The 17,742-nt window shown below is 43.0% G+C and overlaps 1 protein-coding gene across 2 annotated transcripts in view; it reads left to right on the top strand.

The window, feature by feature from the left end:
• The window catches only part of tle5 (TLE family member 5, transcriptional modulator), a 43,783-nt gene extending 39,156 nt beyond the window's left edge, over nt 1-4,627 (top strand). Inside the window, exon 7 of one of the 2 annotated variants that reach the window (XM_034583834.1) lies at nt 140-4,627. In XM_034583834.1, the coding sequence (XP_034439725.1) occupies nt 140-367 (228 nt within the window). In that variant the 3' untranslated portion in view covers nt 368-4,627. The remainder of the gene's footprint in view (nt 1-139) is intronic. The other variant, XM_034583835.1, reaches the window with a different exon arrangement.
• Nucleotides 4,628-17,742: the final 13,115 nt, after the last annotated feature.

The following is a 17,742-nucleotide window of genomic DNA, read 5'->3' as shown; positions in this document are numbered from 1 at the left end:
ATTAAACCCCAGTTGTGATGTATATGAGCTCTGTGCACTGCAGACTTAGCATTTTCCTACAGTATCAGTGTTTTGAAGTGATTTGTGGGCTGTGTCTGTCCTGCTGTGCCTAAGTTGTGTCTGGTTGTCTTCCATGCAGCAGCAGCTCCAGGCTCACCAGCTGTCACAGCTCCAGGGCCTGGCCCTACCCATGACCCCCCTGCCTCTGGGCCTGAGCCAGCCATCCCTCCCCGCTGTCACCACCTCCTCCGGTCTCTTCTCCCTCTCCTCCCTGCTGGCCTCCCAAGCCCAGCTGGCCAAGGAGGAGAAAGCGTCACGTGAAGGAGTCGACAGCCACCGCGAGGAGGACGGAGACAAGTCTGATTAGATGGTTTCCAGTTCAGCTCTGTTTCTATCCAGAGACCTGAATCCAGAGATCCGAGCCCCCTTGGCCCACAGTCGCTCTCCTGGTCTCCCTCTATCTGACCTTAGCTATCATTGGCTTTAATCCCTTCACCATTTACCATTTACCTGGATGTTTTTTATCCTCCCTTCTCTCTATCACATCAGTGTCTCTTTCTTGTATCCTGTGTCTTTTCTTCAAACACTCTCTTTTTTTGTATGTAATACAACTTTGTTTCTACCATGTTTTTTTCTTTTTTTATCAGGACTACTTTCTATTTCGGTTGCTTCCTGCCGTCCTGTTGCTCTGTCTCATGTTTAGTTTCAGGTTTTTTTTCCACCATCCCTCTCTTCCTGTCCCCCCCCCATCCCCCCCACCTCTTGCCTCTGCTCTGAGGGGGCTTAGACAGCACTGTCAGACAGGACTGATCTGTGGGAATGAACACACAGTCCTGTAGGTGTTAAAACAAGCTAAATGTTAAACAGAGGGATTCTTTGGCGAGTTGTAAAACCAGTCGCACACATCCCATCATTCCTACAAAACTCACTTTTCTAAGATAAGGTCTCACATAGCTTAGTGTTGATTTAATTTTTGGTGGCAGTTCACATTGCATGCATTCATTCAAACATAAAATTGGCCGCGAGTTTAAATGGATGGATCAGAGAATTGTTTGAAAATTGCCTAATGCCCAAACTAAAGGGAGAGATACAGCTACCGTCACATTCTGACCAAAATAGTTTTAATAAGACACCTCCAGAAAAATAGAGATTGTGTATAATCCTGAATTTGTATGGAGAAAGGAAAAGCACCTTGTAAGAGCTAACCTCCTGCTGAGAGCTGTCAGTCTAGATAACAAACCCACCTTAGTAAGTAATCCCCCCTATTTACGATCCTCCTCGCCTGACCCTGTGAGGTACGTCAGATCAATCCGCCCAGCACCTTAAATAAAAGGCAACTTTTTTTTAATCAGACATTAAAGAGAGCAGAGGTAGCAACAAAAAGAACCGAGATGCCACTCGTGCAACCCCCCCCCACCGCCCCTTTCATCTTTAATGTGCACTAATATTAGAGCAGACACTTGCAGGGAGAGAGCGTGCATGTTGTGTGTTTGACAGCAGAGGGCAGCGTGTGTCTTTGAAGAAGTGTCCTTCATGGGCTCAGGCTTGAGCTAAAAACAAGGACAGGACCGAGAGCAAGCTGGGTCACGAGGGGAACGGCTTATTTATCCTCGCTGAGTGTACAAACTTAATAAACAGAGACGAGACTGGAGACGTTAAAACTCTGCATGCGGTCCGTCCCAGTCCCTGTCATGAACCAGATCTTGAGGAGTAGCCTTTGGTCTATTTTAAGAAACATCTGTGTCCTCCCATTAAGATGGAAACATTGTCCCTCTGTACATTCAGATTCTCTCCGTGCGTTTTGATTCACTGTGAACACACAGGTCTGCCACATATTTGACTAACACGACATTGCGCAGGTGATTTAACATCTTAATACGCCACTGAGTGGGAAATCTCCAAGATCTAACAAACTCATATCAGACAGATGCAGCACTGAAAGCTTCTTCAGCTCCGTCAGTCTCACGAGCCCTGCTGTTTTCATTTATAATGTTACTCCGTCTGATTAGACCTCTCGTCAGGGGGAAGTTGAAAGTGTCTACATGAACTGGCTGCCGTTTTATTTGAGTATGGCAACACTGTAAACGTTATAGTGTCCTCAGTGGCCCAGTGGTTCAAACACAGGCCGTACAGTATGTTTACAAGGCCCCCGGCTTGTGGACTTTAGCTGCATCTTCTTCCTGTCATTTCTTCAATGTCTGACTTGGAAGCAAAAATGATCTAAAAGTGCTAAATAAATATCCCACAACTTCAGAATTCAAAAGTAAACAAAACAAAAAAGATCCAAAGTAGGTTTTAGTGAAATGAGGGTAATTATCGCCATGTAAATAAAACTTTTTCAATTTGGTTGAATCCATTTTCCCCTGGTCATCATCACACACTGTGTAGTGGCTCCACCTCCCCAGTTTGAGAACCACTCTAGAAAAACAACGGAGTAACATAATCTATGTGAATGAGGGAGTGATTTCAGACAATGTCTATGTACTATTGAAATTAATGCAAGTTGAATTTACACATGATAGTGGAACGGATTGTTGATTCCCATGTTTATAAGTCAAGCTGTCAGTAAACAACAGAAGGACTGAAGAGTTGCGTGTTCTCTGTGAAGGTTACAAACACTGTGAATTGACAACATACCACTCTTTCCATTACATTTCAGTTTAATTATAAAGGGCTTTGGTTGACATGAGGCATTTGGCTTTCAGGCACGAGTCTGATATATTAAAGGCAATGTCACACACACACACACACACACACATCAGTTTTCAGGGAAAAAGAGTCTTTCCCACTTTCTAAAACTTTAACTCTGATGACATGACGGCAGCAAAACATGTGCAACAAAACTACTGGCGGTGTGACGGAGCGTAATCTCCACATCATGTGAAATGGGGCATACATTCATACTTTAGTCATGTGCACAAAGCCGTCAGCAGATGGTACTCTGCCGAAAGACCAACCTTTCCATCGCCATGTCCAGTTAGTGCACGACAGCCATGACAACGCTACGTGTTCTACATGTGAGTGCACCGACTTGAGAGACACAGTCACGTGAGGAGGTCTAATCAGGCAGCATGAGTGAAAACACGTGTGTGTGCTTGGGCACCTGTGTAAAGGCTTTAATAAGGTCTGTAGGAGCCAAGATGGCTCCATCACATGTTTGAAAAGTTTGAAGCAGGATGAAATTCACAAACACATATTTCCAGCAGAAAAATCCTGAGTGGTATCGAACTTGTGACACTGTAGGTCCACAGAGGCGATCGGATTTAGTGGTGACCTGTGTTTGTATGATTGTTGATTTGACATGTTTTACACATACACACACACACACACACTTTCTCAGCCTCCCCTCTGTTTTAATGGCTTTAGTGTGAGTGAATGGATATGAAGAGTTTCATTCTCAAACTTTTTACACATGTTAAAACAATCTCTGGAACAATGATGAAGCACATTTTATTGTTGACGTCACCGTAAAACTGCTGATTCATGTGCGAGTTTGACACAGTGGAAATTCAGGAAGCAAAAAAACCAACATCTCCATATAAAGGAATCTCAGAATGAAACCCTTTGTGTGTGTGAACGTGTCTGTGGGGCGATCCTGCAGCTTTGTGTACGCATGTGAGCGAGGTGTGTGTGTGTAAACAGTTGTACAGGTTCGGCCGTCAGTGATAAACCACAGAAATGAAATGCATCGCTGTTCTTACAAACGCTTACATGCTCGTGAATTTAAGCTTGCAGCACATCGTCGTCCCATCTAGCCACATGCTGTATGTATCTAGCTACATACTGTACTTGTCGTAGTGATATGCAGAGCATGTAGACAAAGTGACACACACCCACACATAACTGCATGTCTGCGGGGGAACTGAGAGTGATTTCTTTCTAGTGGAGACATTTTTTTTAAAAGAATGTTTGTTCCAGGTTTTCTGTGATCAATGCACTTGGTTTTTCTTTTTTTCTTTTTTTTTCTTTTTTAAAATCTGTTTTCTTTCATTTTTTTATTCGATATGAACTAGAACCAGAGTTACAAAGCTGACGTTATAAACATAGAAATGAGAATCTATGTATTTGTTAAGTAGTGGGAGGTGCTGGCCTCTGTATACAGTTATACATAGAAAGCTTTATGTGTATATGGCTGCATCTTCTCTTGTCTGTCCTTGATGATTCTTGTGCTATTGTGTTACAAACCTGATGTGACACCAGGGGGGAAACAACTGCAGTACGTTGACCTTTTTTTGCCCTTTGACCTCTTTTCCTCCTCTCTGATCCCCCCCCCCACCCATCCCACCTCATCCCCTTTACTCCCGCGCCACATTACCCCCCCGAACCCAAACTTTTTGCCCCCATAGCGTGAAGCATTGTAAGCGTTTTGAGCTTTGTAAAGGTCTTTTTTAAATACTTATTTTGTGTATAATGTAAAACCTGAAAGTGTGTACTTTGGCGGAAAAAAAAAAATGTTTTTGTGTCTGGAACCATAGCTTCATTTAAACAAATAAACAACAACTACAACAAAAAGAAACTATAAAAAAAAAAGTACAACAAACATTTACTATAAATAATATGAAATGTTCTGCAGTAAAGAAGGACTTCTTGTGCCTTACAAATAAAGTCAATCAAATCATATAAGAAACTGTTCTCCTTCTTCTTTTACTCAGTTTGAAATCAGTGACAATCTTTGTTGAGTGAACTCTGGTTACATTTTTTACTGTAAATGAATGATTTACATTTTATTTCCTGTTGCACTATTTGATTTTATAGTATTAACTTTATGATGCATTTACATGTCTTACCTCTTTATACAGATTTTTTTGGACAACAGACCAAATAAGAATTTTGATTATTTTTATTTTTATTCTTAATATTGGTATCACAGTATTGATGAAAAGTGATAAAAGAAGATCTCTGTTTCTTGCTGATGTGCAGTAAAAGGATATACATCAAAACACAATTTAGCCGTTATAGTGCCCATAGAAAGATTCCCACCTCGTCTAATGTTAAACTCACCTCCTGCTGAACGTCCATATGCAAGAAACCAAAATCACTTTGTTTTTACTTTTATTTTTACTTGCTGCACAACAGCAAAAAGTGTTTTTGTTGCCTAATGAAAATGACTGGAAAGTTAAATTATGTAAAACTACATATTTTATAACTTAAAGTATGTTTTGGAAAATAATCTAAGTTAATGTGGTAAAACGTCCTTGTGCTGATTTTTTCAACTCATCAACTATGGTCGTATAAAACAACACAATATAAAACAATGTGTTATGCAACACATAACAGATCCAAACATCCCTGCACAGATTCAGACTGAAACCTGCCTGATCTGGATTAAACAGTTCTCAGATGGTGTCTCTAGATAAAACTGAATTCACATGTCAGACAATCAGATTTTTACAAGATTTACTCGGTGACCAAAACGTTTGCTCAAGAAATGATTTCAGATCCTTTAGTTTAATGATTTTGTCTAATTGACAATTAATCAACAGGAAGGACGACTTCCTGCCGCCGGAGGGCCCCTGCAGTTCACACCTCCTCCACCAGGAGGAAGTGTTGATTTACGTTTAGCAGCACCTGCACTGTGAGGTGATAGCAGCAGGTACGGCCCTGAGATATTCCCACATGTGCTCCAGTGCGTGTGCGCGCGCGTGGGTGTGGTGTGGTGGAGGTTTGACGCACATTCACACAGATGATGTGGATCACGGCTTGTTTGGCACCTGTTTATAATCTTCATTTATCTGTTAGTTCTGAGACATAACTTTGTTGTTACACACACACACACACACACACACACACACACACTGATGCAGTTGTTTTTTCTGTGTGAGTGTGAGTGACAGCAGGTCCGTGCTTTTCTTCTTAATTTCCTCCTCTGTCTGTCTCCTTTCTCTCTGTGTGTGTGTGTGTGTGGCGATAGAAAAGAGAAAAGCTTGTGAAACCTCAGAGCTCCTGTGGTTGCAGCCCTCCTCCTCTCCTCCTCCTCTCCTTCTCCTCTCCTCCCTACAGACAGCTCTGGATCTGACACTTAAATAAATATGAAAGTGCCCTATTTCTTCTCTTTCTGTCTGAGGATTCACACTCTCCTCACGAGCAGTGGCACACAAGCAGCAGCAGCAGCAGCAAAGGTAGGTTTTCTCTCATCCACTTCTTTTTCTTTTTCAACACATTAGAGCCTCTGGAAGAAGATAAAGTTCCATCATCACATCTTGTTTCATTTAAAGGAAAACACTCATATTCTACATGTTTCTCACTGTCAACAAATGAACTGATAACTATAATAACGCAGCTCATTCTGTGACATGGGAATCCTTTGGATTGGTCACTTCAACTCAAACTGTTCTGCTGTAAATGATTCTATTTTTGGAAATGATTTAAAAAAAATAAAATAACTATGAGTCTCATTTGAAAGGTTGATTGGTTGACTGGTCTTTTTACTATAATCTAAGCTACTATAATCTTTTATGTGTTGTGTTTTTATCTATGTTTTATTTAATGAGTAGTTCTTATGACTTAGTAATCCGTCATTGATGGAAGGACTGATGTAATGAACGGGTACTTGAACTCTCCAGACGCCTTCCTGGGGGCTGGGTGTGAGAATTCAAACGTCTGAGTCAGTTTCTCTTCTCCTGCCAGCACCTTGGTTAAAAAATGTCCCAGCGACAGCACAGCAGGAGAAACTCAAGAGAATTCAGCGCGTTGATGATGTTTTCAGACGTGAAACTAGAAGAATACAACTGACGCAGGATGAATGAGAGGAGTCATACACGCAGAAGATGCTGATGGAGATGTCAACTTGGAAAGACAACAAGACTTGGGAGCTTTTGTTGAAAAGGGCAGACGCCAGTGTTGATAAACAAAAACACTGTGACTTTCTGCTGGAATCTCTGCATCATGTTCAGCCTCCTCTGCTCAGACGCCACCTCCTCACCTCCGCGCTCCAGATATTCTCCTGGTGAATCTGGGTTACAGAGATTAATCCGACAGGTCACTTAATTATTGAAGAAATCCAGAAACAAAGCGAGAGGGTTTATTTCAGACTTTATTCTTAGAAAACACCAAATATTTTCTTTACACTCACATTTCATATATTTCTCAGTGCAACGTGTATTCAAAGCACCGTGCACTTCACACCTCTCACCTGAACGCAGCTCTGTTCCTCCTGTGCTGCTGCTGCTTCCCCCCCCCCCCCAGCATCCGCATCACCGCCGCTCCTCTGGCCTCGCCGGGTCCAGCCCTGTTCTCCCTCACTGGAAAGTTCAAAGCCTCCTGTAACAGTGTTGGACGTTTTCTACAGAAACGTGATGATCTGTTACACGTGAGGCGGCTGATGACGAAACCATCGAACAGAGTTAGAATAGTTTAGGAACCACAGATTTAAAGAAAGCGTTGTAGTGAAAAACACATGATGAATGTTCAGTGTACACAGCTCTGTGTGTGTGTGTGTGTGTGTGTGTGTGTGTGTGTGTGTGTGTGTGTGTGTGTGCGCGTGTGTGCGTGCGTGCGTGCGTGCGTGTGCGTATGAGAGACACGATGATGAGTCTGAGGGAGACAGAAAGAGAGAGGGAGCGAGCGACAGAGAGCAAGAAGCGTCTTGATTAATCATGATTGACTCATTCAGAGCCCACTCGTCTTTTCTCCCTCGCTCCCTCGCTCCCCCTCTCCTTTATGGCTTGATTACGGAGATGTGCTCCATCTCTCATTACCTCCCCTCCTCCATCCCTCATCCCTCCTTCTTCTTTTCTCTCTCTCTCTCTCCCTCCCTCTCTCTCCATCCATCCCACTCCTCCACCCCCGCCCCCCGCTGCGCCGGTTTATTCATCCGTCCCCGGGAAAAAGAGGAGGCTGTCAATCTCCGTCTGCCGCCTCTCCATCCTCTCTCACCCGCCGCATGTCCCTTCATCCATCCATCCCTCCATCCATCCCTATCTCTTATCCATCACTCTCCTTCGTCCTCTTTTTCTCTCAGTTTCACTCGTTCCTGTCACTTTGAGACTCTTGCATATAAATTCTGCCCCTCTCTCCTTTCAAAGACTTCCTCTATTTATCTCCATTCGCTCTCTTCTTGTTCTTCTCCTCCTCTGCATTCTGTCGCTCCCTGCATGTGTGTCAGGCACAGAAATGAGAAAAAAAAGTGAATACACAAATTTGACTTTCCACTTCTGCTGTCGCAGTCTCTCTTCCTCTCCCCCCATTTCTCTCTCTCCCTCACTGTCTGTGTCTGGGTCTCTCTCCCTATCCCTCTCTACCTCTCTCTCTCTCTCTCTCCCGGCCTCAGCTGGAGGAGCAGTCTGAGTCGACACAGCTTCGTCTGATACAGATGCTCCCAGAGATGCACCATGGGAAACTGTCTCTTGGCCCGCTTTTCTAATCTTGTCTTCTCTCTGTACTGTTACACACACACACACACGCACGCACGCACGCACGCACGCACGCACGCATGCACGCACACACACACACACACACAGTATCCTCAGTGTGTATTTGAGGCGTGTGTGTAAGTGTGCACATATTTATTCGTGTGTGTGTCTGTGTGTGTGTAAACAGAGAGAGGGATGAGACCTATTCAAACTTTAATGGAGTCATCTGAGATACAGCCCTCGTCTGTCGTCCTCTCTCCTTCACTGACCTTCCTCATCTCCCTCTTCCTCTCTCTGATATTTTAATCTTTTTTTAATTTCACTCTCTCTCGCTCTCTCTACTCTTCTCTTTGCTCATTTTCTATTCTCTTCATCAGCTCACCCCATTTCTCTCACTCCTCTTTTTTTAGTTTTGTCTCTCATCTCCCATCCCGCCTTCACGTTTGACTCATAACCGCTCTCGTCTAATCTCTATTAGTCACTGTCTCCCTCCGTCGCTTGTTTCGGTCCCCGAGTCTCTTCTTCTACCCTCCATTGACTTTGCTTCTTTCAACAGATGCCGTACCGTTTTCATTTTCCTGTCTTTCGCTCCTACTTTCTTTCAAGGACAACATTACCTGATGAAATTATCCGCACCTTCTCCCTTCTATTACCGAACCCTTGAGTAAAACATGTGAAGTAAGAGTTTGAGACATTTTGAAAACACTAAAGATTAGAGAAAGATGGAGAACCATCAGGAGGCAGACTGAAGTTAAGATGGACGACACGTCTCTCCTTTCTCCCGTTGTACAACAATTGAGCCGAAATATCTAGTTCACAGCTGCTGTCTTGCACCTTTGACATCACCCGGAGAAAGGAGACAAATAATCTCACTTCTCTAAATGTTGAACTGCTCCTTTAACCTCCGACAGCTCAGGATGGATGCTGGGAAGTTTTTTCTCTCACTTTAATAACAACTAAACAGATTTCCTCTTCAGCCCACATGTCCTATTTTTCCTCCAATTCAATTCATCTGTGATGTTTTTGTTTCTTTTCCTCCTCTCTTGCTCCTGCTCTCTCCCTCTCTCTCTCTGCATGTCTCTATAGTCTCTCGCCCCACACTGGTAATGTCGTTCAGTGTAGAGCCCTCCCCTGTGTGGTTAGTGGGCTGTTACCCAGCTGCCTCTGATACTTCCTGCCTGTCACTTCCAATCCTGGTGACAACACGCCTAAAACACACACACACACACACACACACACACACACACACACACACACACACACGCTCACATACACACACACATTGTCTATTACGCACCATTAGGAACATTATATAGTCACCTGTCCAACAGATATGCACAAACATTCACACAAATTTTTCACCCACACACACGTCTGCAAAAACATTTGTGCATTAGTGATACACACACACAGACGTACAAAGACACACCCTCATTGGTGACACTTGAACACATACAGGCAGTCATACATGTACATACAGGCGTGTATACATATGCCTGTACACACATACATACACACACATACATACACACACACACACACTACTGGCACAGCGGTGGAGTAGACTTCCCATCGCTCAAAGCCAAATTCATTCAACAAGGACCCCCCCCCCCCCCCCCCCCCCCCCCCTCCCTTCTCTCTCTCTCTCGTTCTCCCTCTCTCTCTCCCCCCCTCACTCTCTCTCTTCCTCTCCCCAGCTCTATTTGTAGCCTGCCTACCCCTCCTCTTCCTCCTCCTCCTCCTCCTCTTCGTCTCCTGCTGCCAGAAGAGAAACCAGGTCTTCTCTTTCTCTTCTTCTATCCTTCCTTTCCTCCTCATCTTCTTCCTCCTCCCTTCCCATTTATCTGTAACTCCCTCTCGTTCTCTGATTATATGAAACAGTTTATGATTAAACACAAAATGTATTAACAGGCGACAACCCCCGTGAGCTGTACATCAAAATAAAAAAAAACTCTACGCTAAATGTGGAGATTTATTATCCACTGACATTAGAACTTTAATAGTATGTATGTATGTGTAATACATGTATGTATTAATGTATGTATGTAGGTAATACATGTGTTTGACTTTTGGGGTATTTTTGGTAAAACTGCAGATATCTCACATATTTCCTGTGTGGCTCTGATCAAGTCTGACAACAAGTCAAGTTGTTTTACCAGATGTTAATAATCAATGAGCTCAGTGGAAAAAGACCATCATTTTAATTCAAAATCCAATAATAAAAAATAAAAATCCAACCCAGAGGAGGAAGACTTCACTGACATCAGCCCTGGTAATAACAAACACAATTCAGTACATTTTGACTAAAATTTCTTTCTTGATAATCTTACTAATATACTTAGCTTATTATAAATCATAGACTGTATGAAGATGGACGACACATGTCCTCTTCCTCCCACTATTCAGAAATGAAGCTCAAATACTCGGACACCGCCATCTTTCAGCACATTGAATAACTAATCAAAACCTTAAACACTTGAACAAACATCAGTGTGATAAGAATCTAATGAACCTAATAAGATAGAAACCCTCTTTGAGAACATTTTATTCAATGCATACTTTTGGTTTGGTCCATGTCCCATCTACCAACATGGAGGAGGCCTGATATATATGACATGTACTGCAGCCAGCCACCAGGTGGTGATGGAGATTCTTTGACTTCACTTTAGGGGAGCTGTCATGTCGACCATCTTTATAATCAGTCTATGATATAAATTCATACCAGAAAATGGGACACTAATCTTCTGTTGATATTCTGTGAAACATAAAAAATGTCAACTGAGAAGTTCTTAACCAAATAGCGTGGGCAGATTGTTATTGTTATCCGATATTATAAAAAGTACCAGATGCTAGTTAAAGAGTACATACAGTATGTATTACATTATATATTTTCTTCACACTCCTCTTCCTGTCACTCTCTCTGTTTTTCTTGCCATAACTTTATTCCTGCTGTGTCACCGATGGTCAGATCAGGCTCTGTGAAGGGGAAGTGTTTATTTTCTCGGGGGCCCTGCAGAGCTGAGTTCCCAGCCCCAAACTGGAGATTGAAATCCAGGGATCACTGGTGCGATTTGGACTTTGTAACGACCGGATCGTTGAGCTGAAGTCGACCAAAACAGTGTCAATGTTTTAATCACTTCTGAAACTCAATCATTGATTCTGTCAGACCTCACTGTTGTGTCTCAGGTTTATGGCGTTTTGCATTGCTGATGTCTTCCTTTCCGTTTTCTTTCCTGTTATGTATAAAGATATGGAAAGACCTATGTTATATTTTTTGTTGACTTATCCAAAATGTTTCCAACAATGTTCAAACCCAGAAAAATCCTCAATTAATATTTACAGCACGTTTCATTTCGGTCACCTTTTATTGTTGTCGTATCCGCTTTAGCCGAGGCTTTGACCTTCTCTGCTTCAACCTCTAGGGCAAACGACATGTTAGGAAGGAAAAACACACACCGCTAGACAGTTAGCCAGTTAGCCAGTTAGCCAGTTAGACTGTTAGACAGTTAGCCAGTTAGCCAGTTAGACTGGTCACTCATTATGGATCACAATTATTCATTAATCTGTGAACATGATTTGCACATGATTTGTGTCAGTTAGATTTTAATCGGCAATTGTGGTAAAGATGTAGCAGAATTGTTTTAGCTGACACCGAACACTGTCGTCCGGCTCACATTCCGTGTAGAATGATGTCACTCGGTTGCCAGAGAGTAAGAGAGCTAAGTAAATCCTTAGCAAAACCGTGTGTCAACCAAAGGTGGCCCAATTTGTTTTTTTGATGTTTGGGCCATATCCACCATTTACCACATGGGCCACTTGAGGTTCACTTCCAGATAACACCTTACCTAGAGCACTGCATGTTGGCCAAATAGGGCTCGCGTTTGTTTTGGGATATTTGGGACACATTTGCCATTTTATAAGTGGGCCACTGTAGGCTCACATCCATTTTGTCCTTTGTCTAATTGTTCTCTCCGGCAGCAGTCGCATCAAATTACCATGATGAAGCTGTTTTCCAAACAAAAACCGGGGGATAAAAATGAATGGGGAAAGGAAAAAGTGTGCATCTAAAATACAGATTACACATGAATGACCTTCTATTTGCACTGAAGACGTGATCATACTTAAGGTAATATTGACATGTATGATATGTGTCAACAGTTCATTGGCTGACTGGGCCCGTCTGCTTCGTCAATCCAGCCCAGCACCCCAGGCCTACCTGTATCCCCCATGTGCCCCGGCTCTGTCGAGTTGGCACTGTTGTTTCTGGAAAGCACTTTCATCCTGATCCTCATCACTAATTCATCGGCATACGACCTCCATCCATCAGCGCTAGCTCAAGTATGAAAACACCTCGGGCTATCTTACAACATTAGTGGCCTGGCTTCCTCCTCACGCCATGAAATCCACTCTGCTTATTTTCTTTTTCTTTTATATACCTTAAAAAAAAAACTCCTCCTCCCCTATCTCACTTTGACGCTCTTCTTCGATTTCTCTTCAGCCACATCTCCGTCGTCTGCCTCTTATATTTAATCTGTTACCTCCGTCTTTCTTTTGTCCAACTCTTTCATTCAAAGCCATGCTCGTGTTTAAAAGCATGTGAGTGCCAATGACAAGATAATGGTCTGCTTGTAGTTAGTCTCCTAAACACGTGCTAATGTCGTGCTAATTGTTAAATCGTCTGTTTCACGAATCATTTCCTGCCGAAATGTAGCTCAGAATTCAAACTTTGCAGATTATTTTTTTCTTCTTTGTTTTTCATATTGTTAATTATCCGACTCTTCTCCTGCTCATGAATCAAAGTTACACTGTCAATCTGAACTGCTGCGATTTAGCTTTTTTTTTACTCCAATTTCCAGTGTCTTTTGAAAGATTTTTTTTTCCTGCAGCACTGGTCTATGAGAACGATTCAGTCTTTTATATGACTTCATAAATACATGGCTGTCGGGCTGAAAAGTGTTAGCTCCGCTCAATTGCTGGAATGCTGATTCTTTGTTGATGCAGGTGTTTTCAGCTGTCATCTGCGATATGCTACCCAGTGTTAACTTTTCCAGTCCACACCCCAACCCTTCAATTTGTGTCTGTCCATGCTGGTTCCACACTAGCTCAGAGGCCGTTGGGATGTCAGTCGGCCGGCTGGTTGATGTAACAATCTGTTCAGACTGAAATACCTCATTGAGATTCACTACAAACATTCATGGTGCTCAGAGGATGAACCCTGATGATTCTGATGATTCCCTGAGATCTCTCCTAGCAGCAACACAAGGCTGAAATTTCGGGGTTTTCCACGACATGTGGGATAAACGTTCATGTCGCCCTCAGGATGAACTTTAATAACTCATAACTGATGTGTAATGTAATGCAATGGATGGGAAGTTGATCGTAAAAAATGTGCAATTCCAGCCGTTCCATAAGCACTGTGGCAATGACAATGAAAATTAGTGTACCATCAAAATGATTTTAAAGCTCTTATTTTAAGATAAAATTGTGTTTTTTATTCATTATATTCAACATATTCATTATATTCAACATATTCATTAGACAACGACATTATTCACCACACTGCTGAGTAAGATTAAAACCTAAAACTGCATTTTACTCATAGTGATTTTGATTAAGGTTTTTTTTTTTTTTATTAAAATCTTGATGAAGTGAGCAGAAAGAAAAAACGTGTAAACGCAACCCTGCACCATGTATTTGTAACTCTGTGATAAACCAAAACTAAACCACATATTTAGTACTTTTTAGCCTTAAAACCCGTAGTTTCAACATGAGACTTACACTGGTAGCATGCGCGTGGATATGTAGCATTTTTGGTCACCTGAGCAGTGCATCATGGAGTACATGTGGATGGCTATTTGAACTGAATGGTTGCTCCACAGTGAGTCTGCTGCCAGCTGAATTACTCAGTTGTCAGTAGTAAATCTAGCCGGCTTCAGACAGACAGGGAGAAGACGGAAAGCTAAATTATTTAGGAAATGCTTAAATTGGGCTCCTGGTCTGTGTAAATGTCTTTTTCCTTCCAATCTGCAATTCTGCTTGTGTGCCGTCTTTTTTTCCCTCCATCGCCAGTCTGTTCTCACCTCCTCAGCTGAACTTCATCCCTCTATTCCAACCTTCTTCCTCTTGTCCTTTACCCCGACTTTTTACTCTTGTGCTTTTTTCCCCCTCTCCCTCCTCCTCCTCCGTCCTACAATCTGTGCCTCCCCTCTTTTTCTCTTCCCTCCCTCTCTCCCTCGCTGCAGACAGGCCATATGCAGCTCAGTAAATGGCAGGGTGCTGTGTGGTTGTGATGTGGTCGGGCTGTGGTCTGTTTGCACTGCCACTGCGGTTCAGTCTGTGTACAGGCCTGCTGCTTCACCCCGTCTGGACCCGGCCGTCTGCCTGGCTTCTCTGGCCCAGTGCTTGACTGACTGACTGCTGCGTAAATGCACGTGCGCGCACACACACACACACACACACACACACTCACACACACACACACACACACACACACACACACACACACACACACACACACACACACACACACACACACACACACACACAGACTAACATCACCGCAAGCCTGTCATAAACTATCCTCGTGTGTCACTGGAGACACAGACCAGCCATCAGGGTCCCGTCGCTGCTCTGTTCCCAGCTTAACACTCCCTGTTGTCTAAATTCTCAGACAATACCACCAAACGCCATTCATCATCCCATAATTACAACCTGCAGAAAGCTGGTCAGCGATAAAGCTGAAAGTGATTAACACGATGACTCATGGTACTTTATGTGTTAGTCCAGCCAATGGGATCTATGATTTACAGTATTTGCGCGAAGCAGACAGGCAGCCTGTGTCTGCATGGGTGTTTAAAGTGTCTTTGTGGCTTCATGCAGCTATTAGACCATAGATCTGCACTTAGCGGAGCGGCTAGTTAGCAAAAAGAAAAGGAGATGCCAAGGAAAGAGAGGGAGAAACAGACATACACAGGAAGAAAGAGAGTAAAAGGTGAGGTAAAGTGCAGTAATGCGTGTTTGCTCACGTGTGTGAGGAGGCAGGAGAGAGGGAAACGGAGTCAGACAGAGAGCAGACAGAGAGGAAGAGGGAGCAGGAGGAGGGCTGCTGCCGGAGGGGGAATGTCGGAACATAGAGCACGCTGTGTTGATTTGATTAAATTCAGTTCTGTTCTATTTGCAGTAGGCCTAGTTACTCAGCTATATTTGTACAGTGCTGTCTGCCGAGTTTTAACAACACCGCCACAAATCTCCAGGAGAACGGGAGGCCTGGGATTATACTCCAAAATACACTTTTAAAAAGGATAGACAAAGTTTTTGGGGGGGGATTAGCCCCGTTTTTTTAGTTTTATGGTTTATCTATTGCTGCTGATGCTAAATTAATCCACGTGTCCCCTGTTTGCTCCTGTGCTCAGTGGGGATACACTTTATCAATCGCTGTGTAGTAAGAACAGACACCTAACACTATCAACACATAAGAATATGAAGTAGTGGTAAATATCAATGCTCAGCAACTTGTGTACGCTAATAGACCGGTTACACACAAACTGATGTAAGAGCAACACACATGAGTTTGAAATACCAAAGACAACACCTTCATAGGCCATAAAAGTGGTGGGTCATATGTAATGGGTTAACCATGGTTACAAGTTGTGTACTCGTTCTCGTAACATTTACATGCCCACAGTTCCATTCATACTAGAATGCGGATCCGTGTTGGTCTGGCATTCCATTCATGTGCCCACGATCCCACGCTCCATTCCAGTAGGTGGCTGTATAGGACCTGTAGTAAACGTGTAGAGTCAGCATGGGCACACATTTTGGGATGCAACATGAACATGACGAGGAGCAGAGCAGACCCCAGCAGACGTGGAAGCTGTGAATTTGCCTTAAAGTGGAGCATCAACAAGCAGAGGGTGAATATGTTGCTGCCAAGCGGCACCAACCGGGGCTGAGAGATGAAGCCGATGCGGAAGTGCAAAAAACTGCAGTTCACTGAGTTGCCACTTGAGGCCGACTCCAAGAACGAGTCAATCCCAGTTGTTGCTCCCCTGACGTGGGGGAAACAGGCAAAACGCTAATATCTGACCATTTATTTATGCTTCACGTGAGCATGAATGGAGCTCAGTTTATGAATTCCCCTGTTGTTGCTAGAACGATAAGCACCTTTTCAGAGATGTAGAGTCGAATGTAACATTATCCTGTATAAACTGACTCTGTGTATACTAACTATACTATAAAAAACTGCAATAACCTACCTGCAGTTTACATGGACCCCACCTGGACTTGCTAACATTAATAAGTCAAAGGATCTGATTGGCTGTATGGCAAATCAATTTGACAGGTGGAGATGGGCGACGTTATAGCTCCCCAAAAGTGAGGCCAAAACATCTTGATCGCCCCTGGTGGCTGGGGGCCATATAGGTCATAAACCTTCCTCCATGTTAGTGGATGGGACATGGGCCATATTAAAATGTCAAATACACATCACATGTTTCTGTTAAGTTTGATTTTATTTAATTATTTGATCCCATAAGAATGGGTGGAAACTTCTTGATTGACAGATGAGACTAACACACGATTAGTCAAGCTGGTGTGATGGCAAAAACTAGATACGGTAGCTCTACTCCATGATCATCCAAGATATTTTGGCTCAATTTTAGTACATAGGACGAAGTATAGATGTATTTATATACAGTCTATGGTGTATATGTATGTGTGTTTGTTCACTGGTCATCTTTTGTTGCAGTGTACTCTGTAGATTGACCCACTCTTACAGCTCCTGTCCAGATTGTTTCAGGTTGTTTTTTTTGTGTAAAGCCAAGATCAAGTTTCAATCTATGTTGAATCAACTGTGTCTGCCAAAAAAAATTCAAATATTGAAATCAAGTCATAGCTTTTGTCAATTATTTTCGTTTTCAGTGTTTTCAGACATCATGGCTGTGGTACACACATCTATTGCGATGTGACAGCAGCTTTGATCAGTCCCTGTCCGGCCCACTACCTGTCACAGCCTCGTGTTTCTGCTCATCACTTGACCCAGTCAGTCGCTTCCCAGCTGCACCTCCTCTGCAACTCACCCTGGTATTTAAAGAGGGCACGTTCACAGTCTCTGACAAATTGATTGCCGTAGTGGTATTCTCTTTGTTTTGTTCTGTTTCTTCTCCTGGTTGTGACTGTTGCCTGTCGACTTAGTAAAGACAGTTTACACAAGGTCCTCTGGCCTTGGCTTTTGGGTACTAATTCTGTGCTTGTTGGATTGTCTAAAGGTTTCCCTGACGCTGCAACAAAGCACAACATGTTGTTTAGTTTAGTGCTTGTTCATAATGACCACATTGGAAGGCGAGGCAGGAAGGAACCCAAAGGATATACATCCATACTACTATGTAGTCAT

Source organism: Hippoglossus hippoglossus, chromosome 4 (genome assembly GCF_009819705.1).
Source record: "Hippoglossus hippoglossus isolate fHipHip1 chromosome 4, fHipHip1.pri, whole genome shotgun sequence".
NCBI lineage: Eukaryota > Metazoa > Chordata > Actinopteri > Pleuronectiformes > Pleuronectidae > Hippoglossus > Hippoglossus hippoglossus.
The sequence above is the reverse complement of the archived record's forward strand: the minus strand, read 5'-3'. Positions and strand labels throughout refer to the sequence as shown.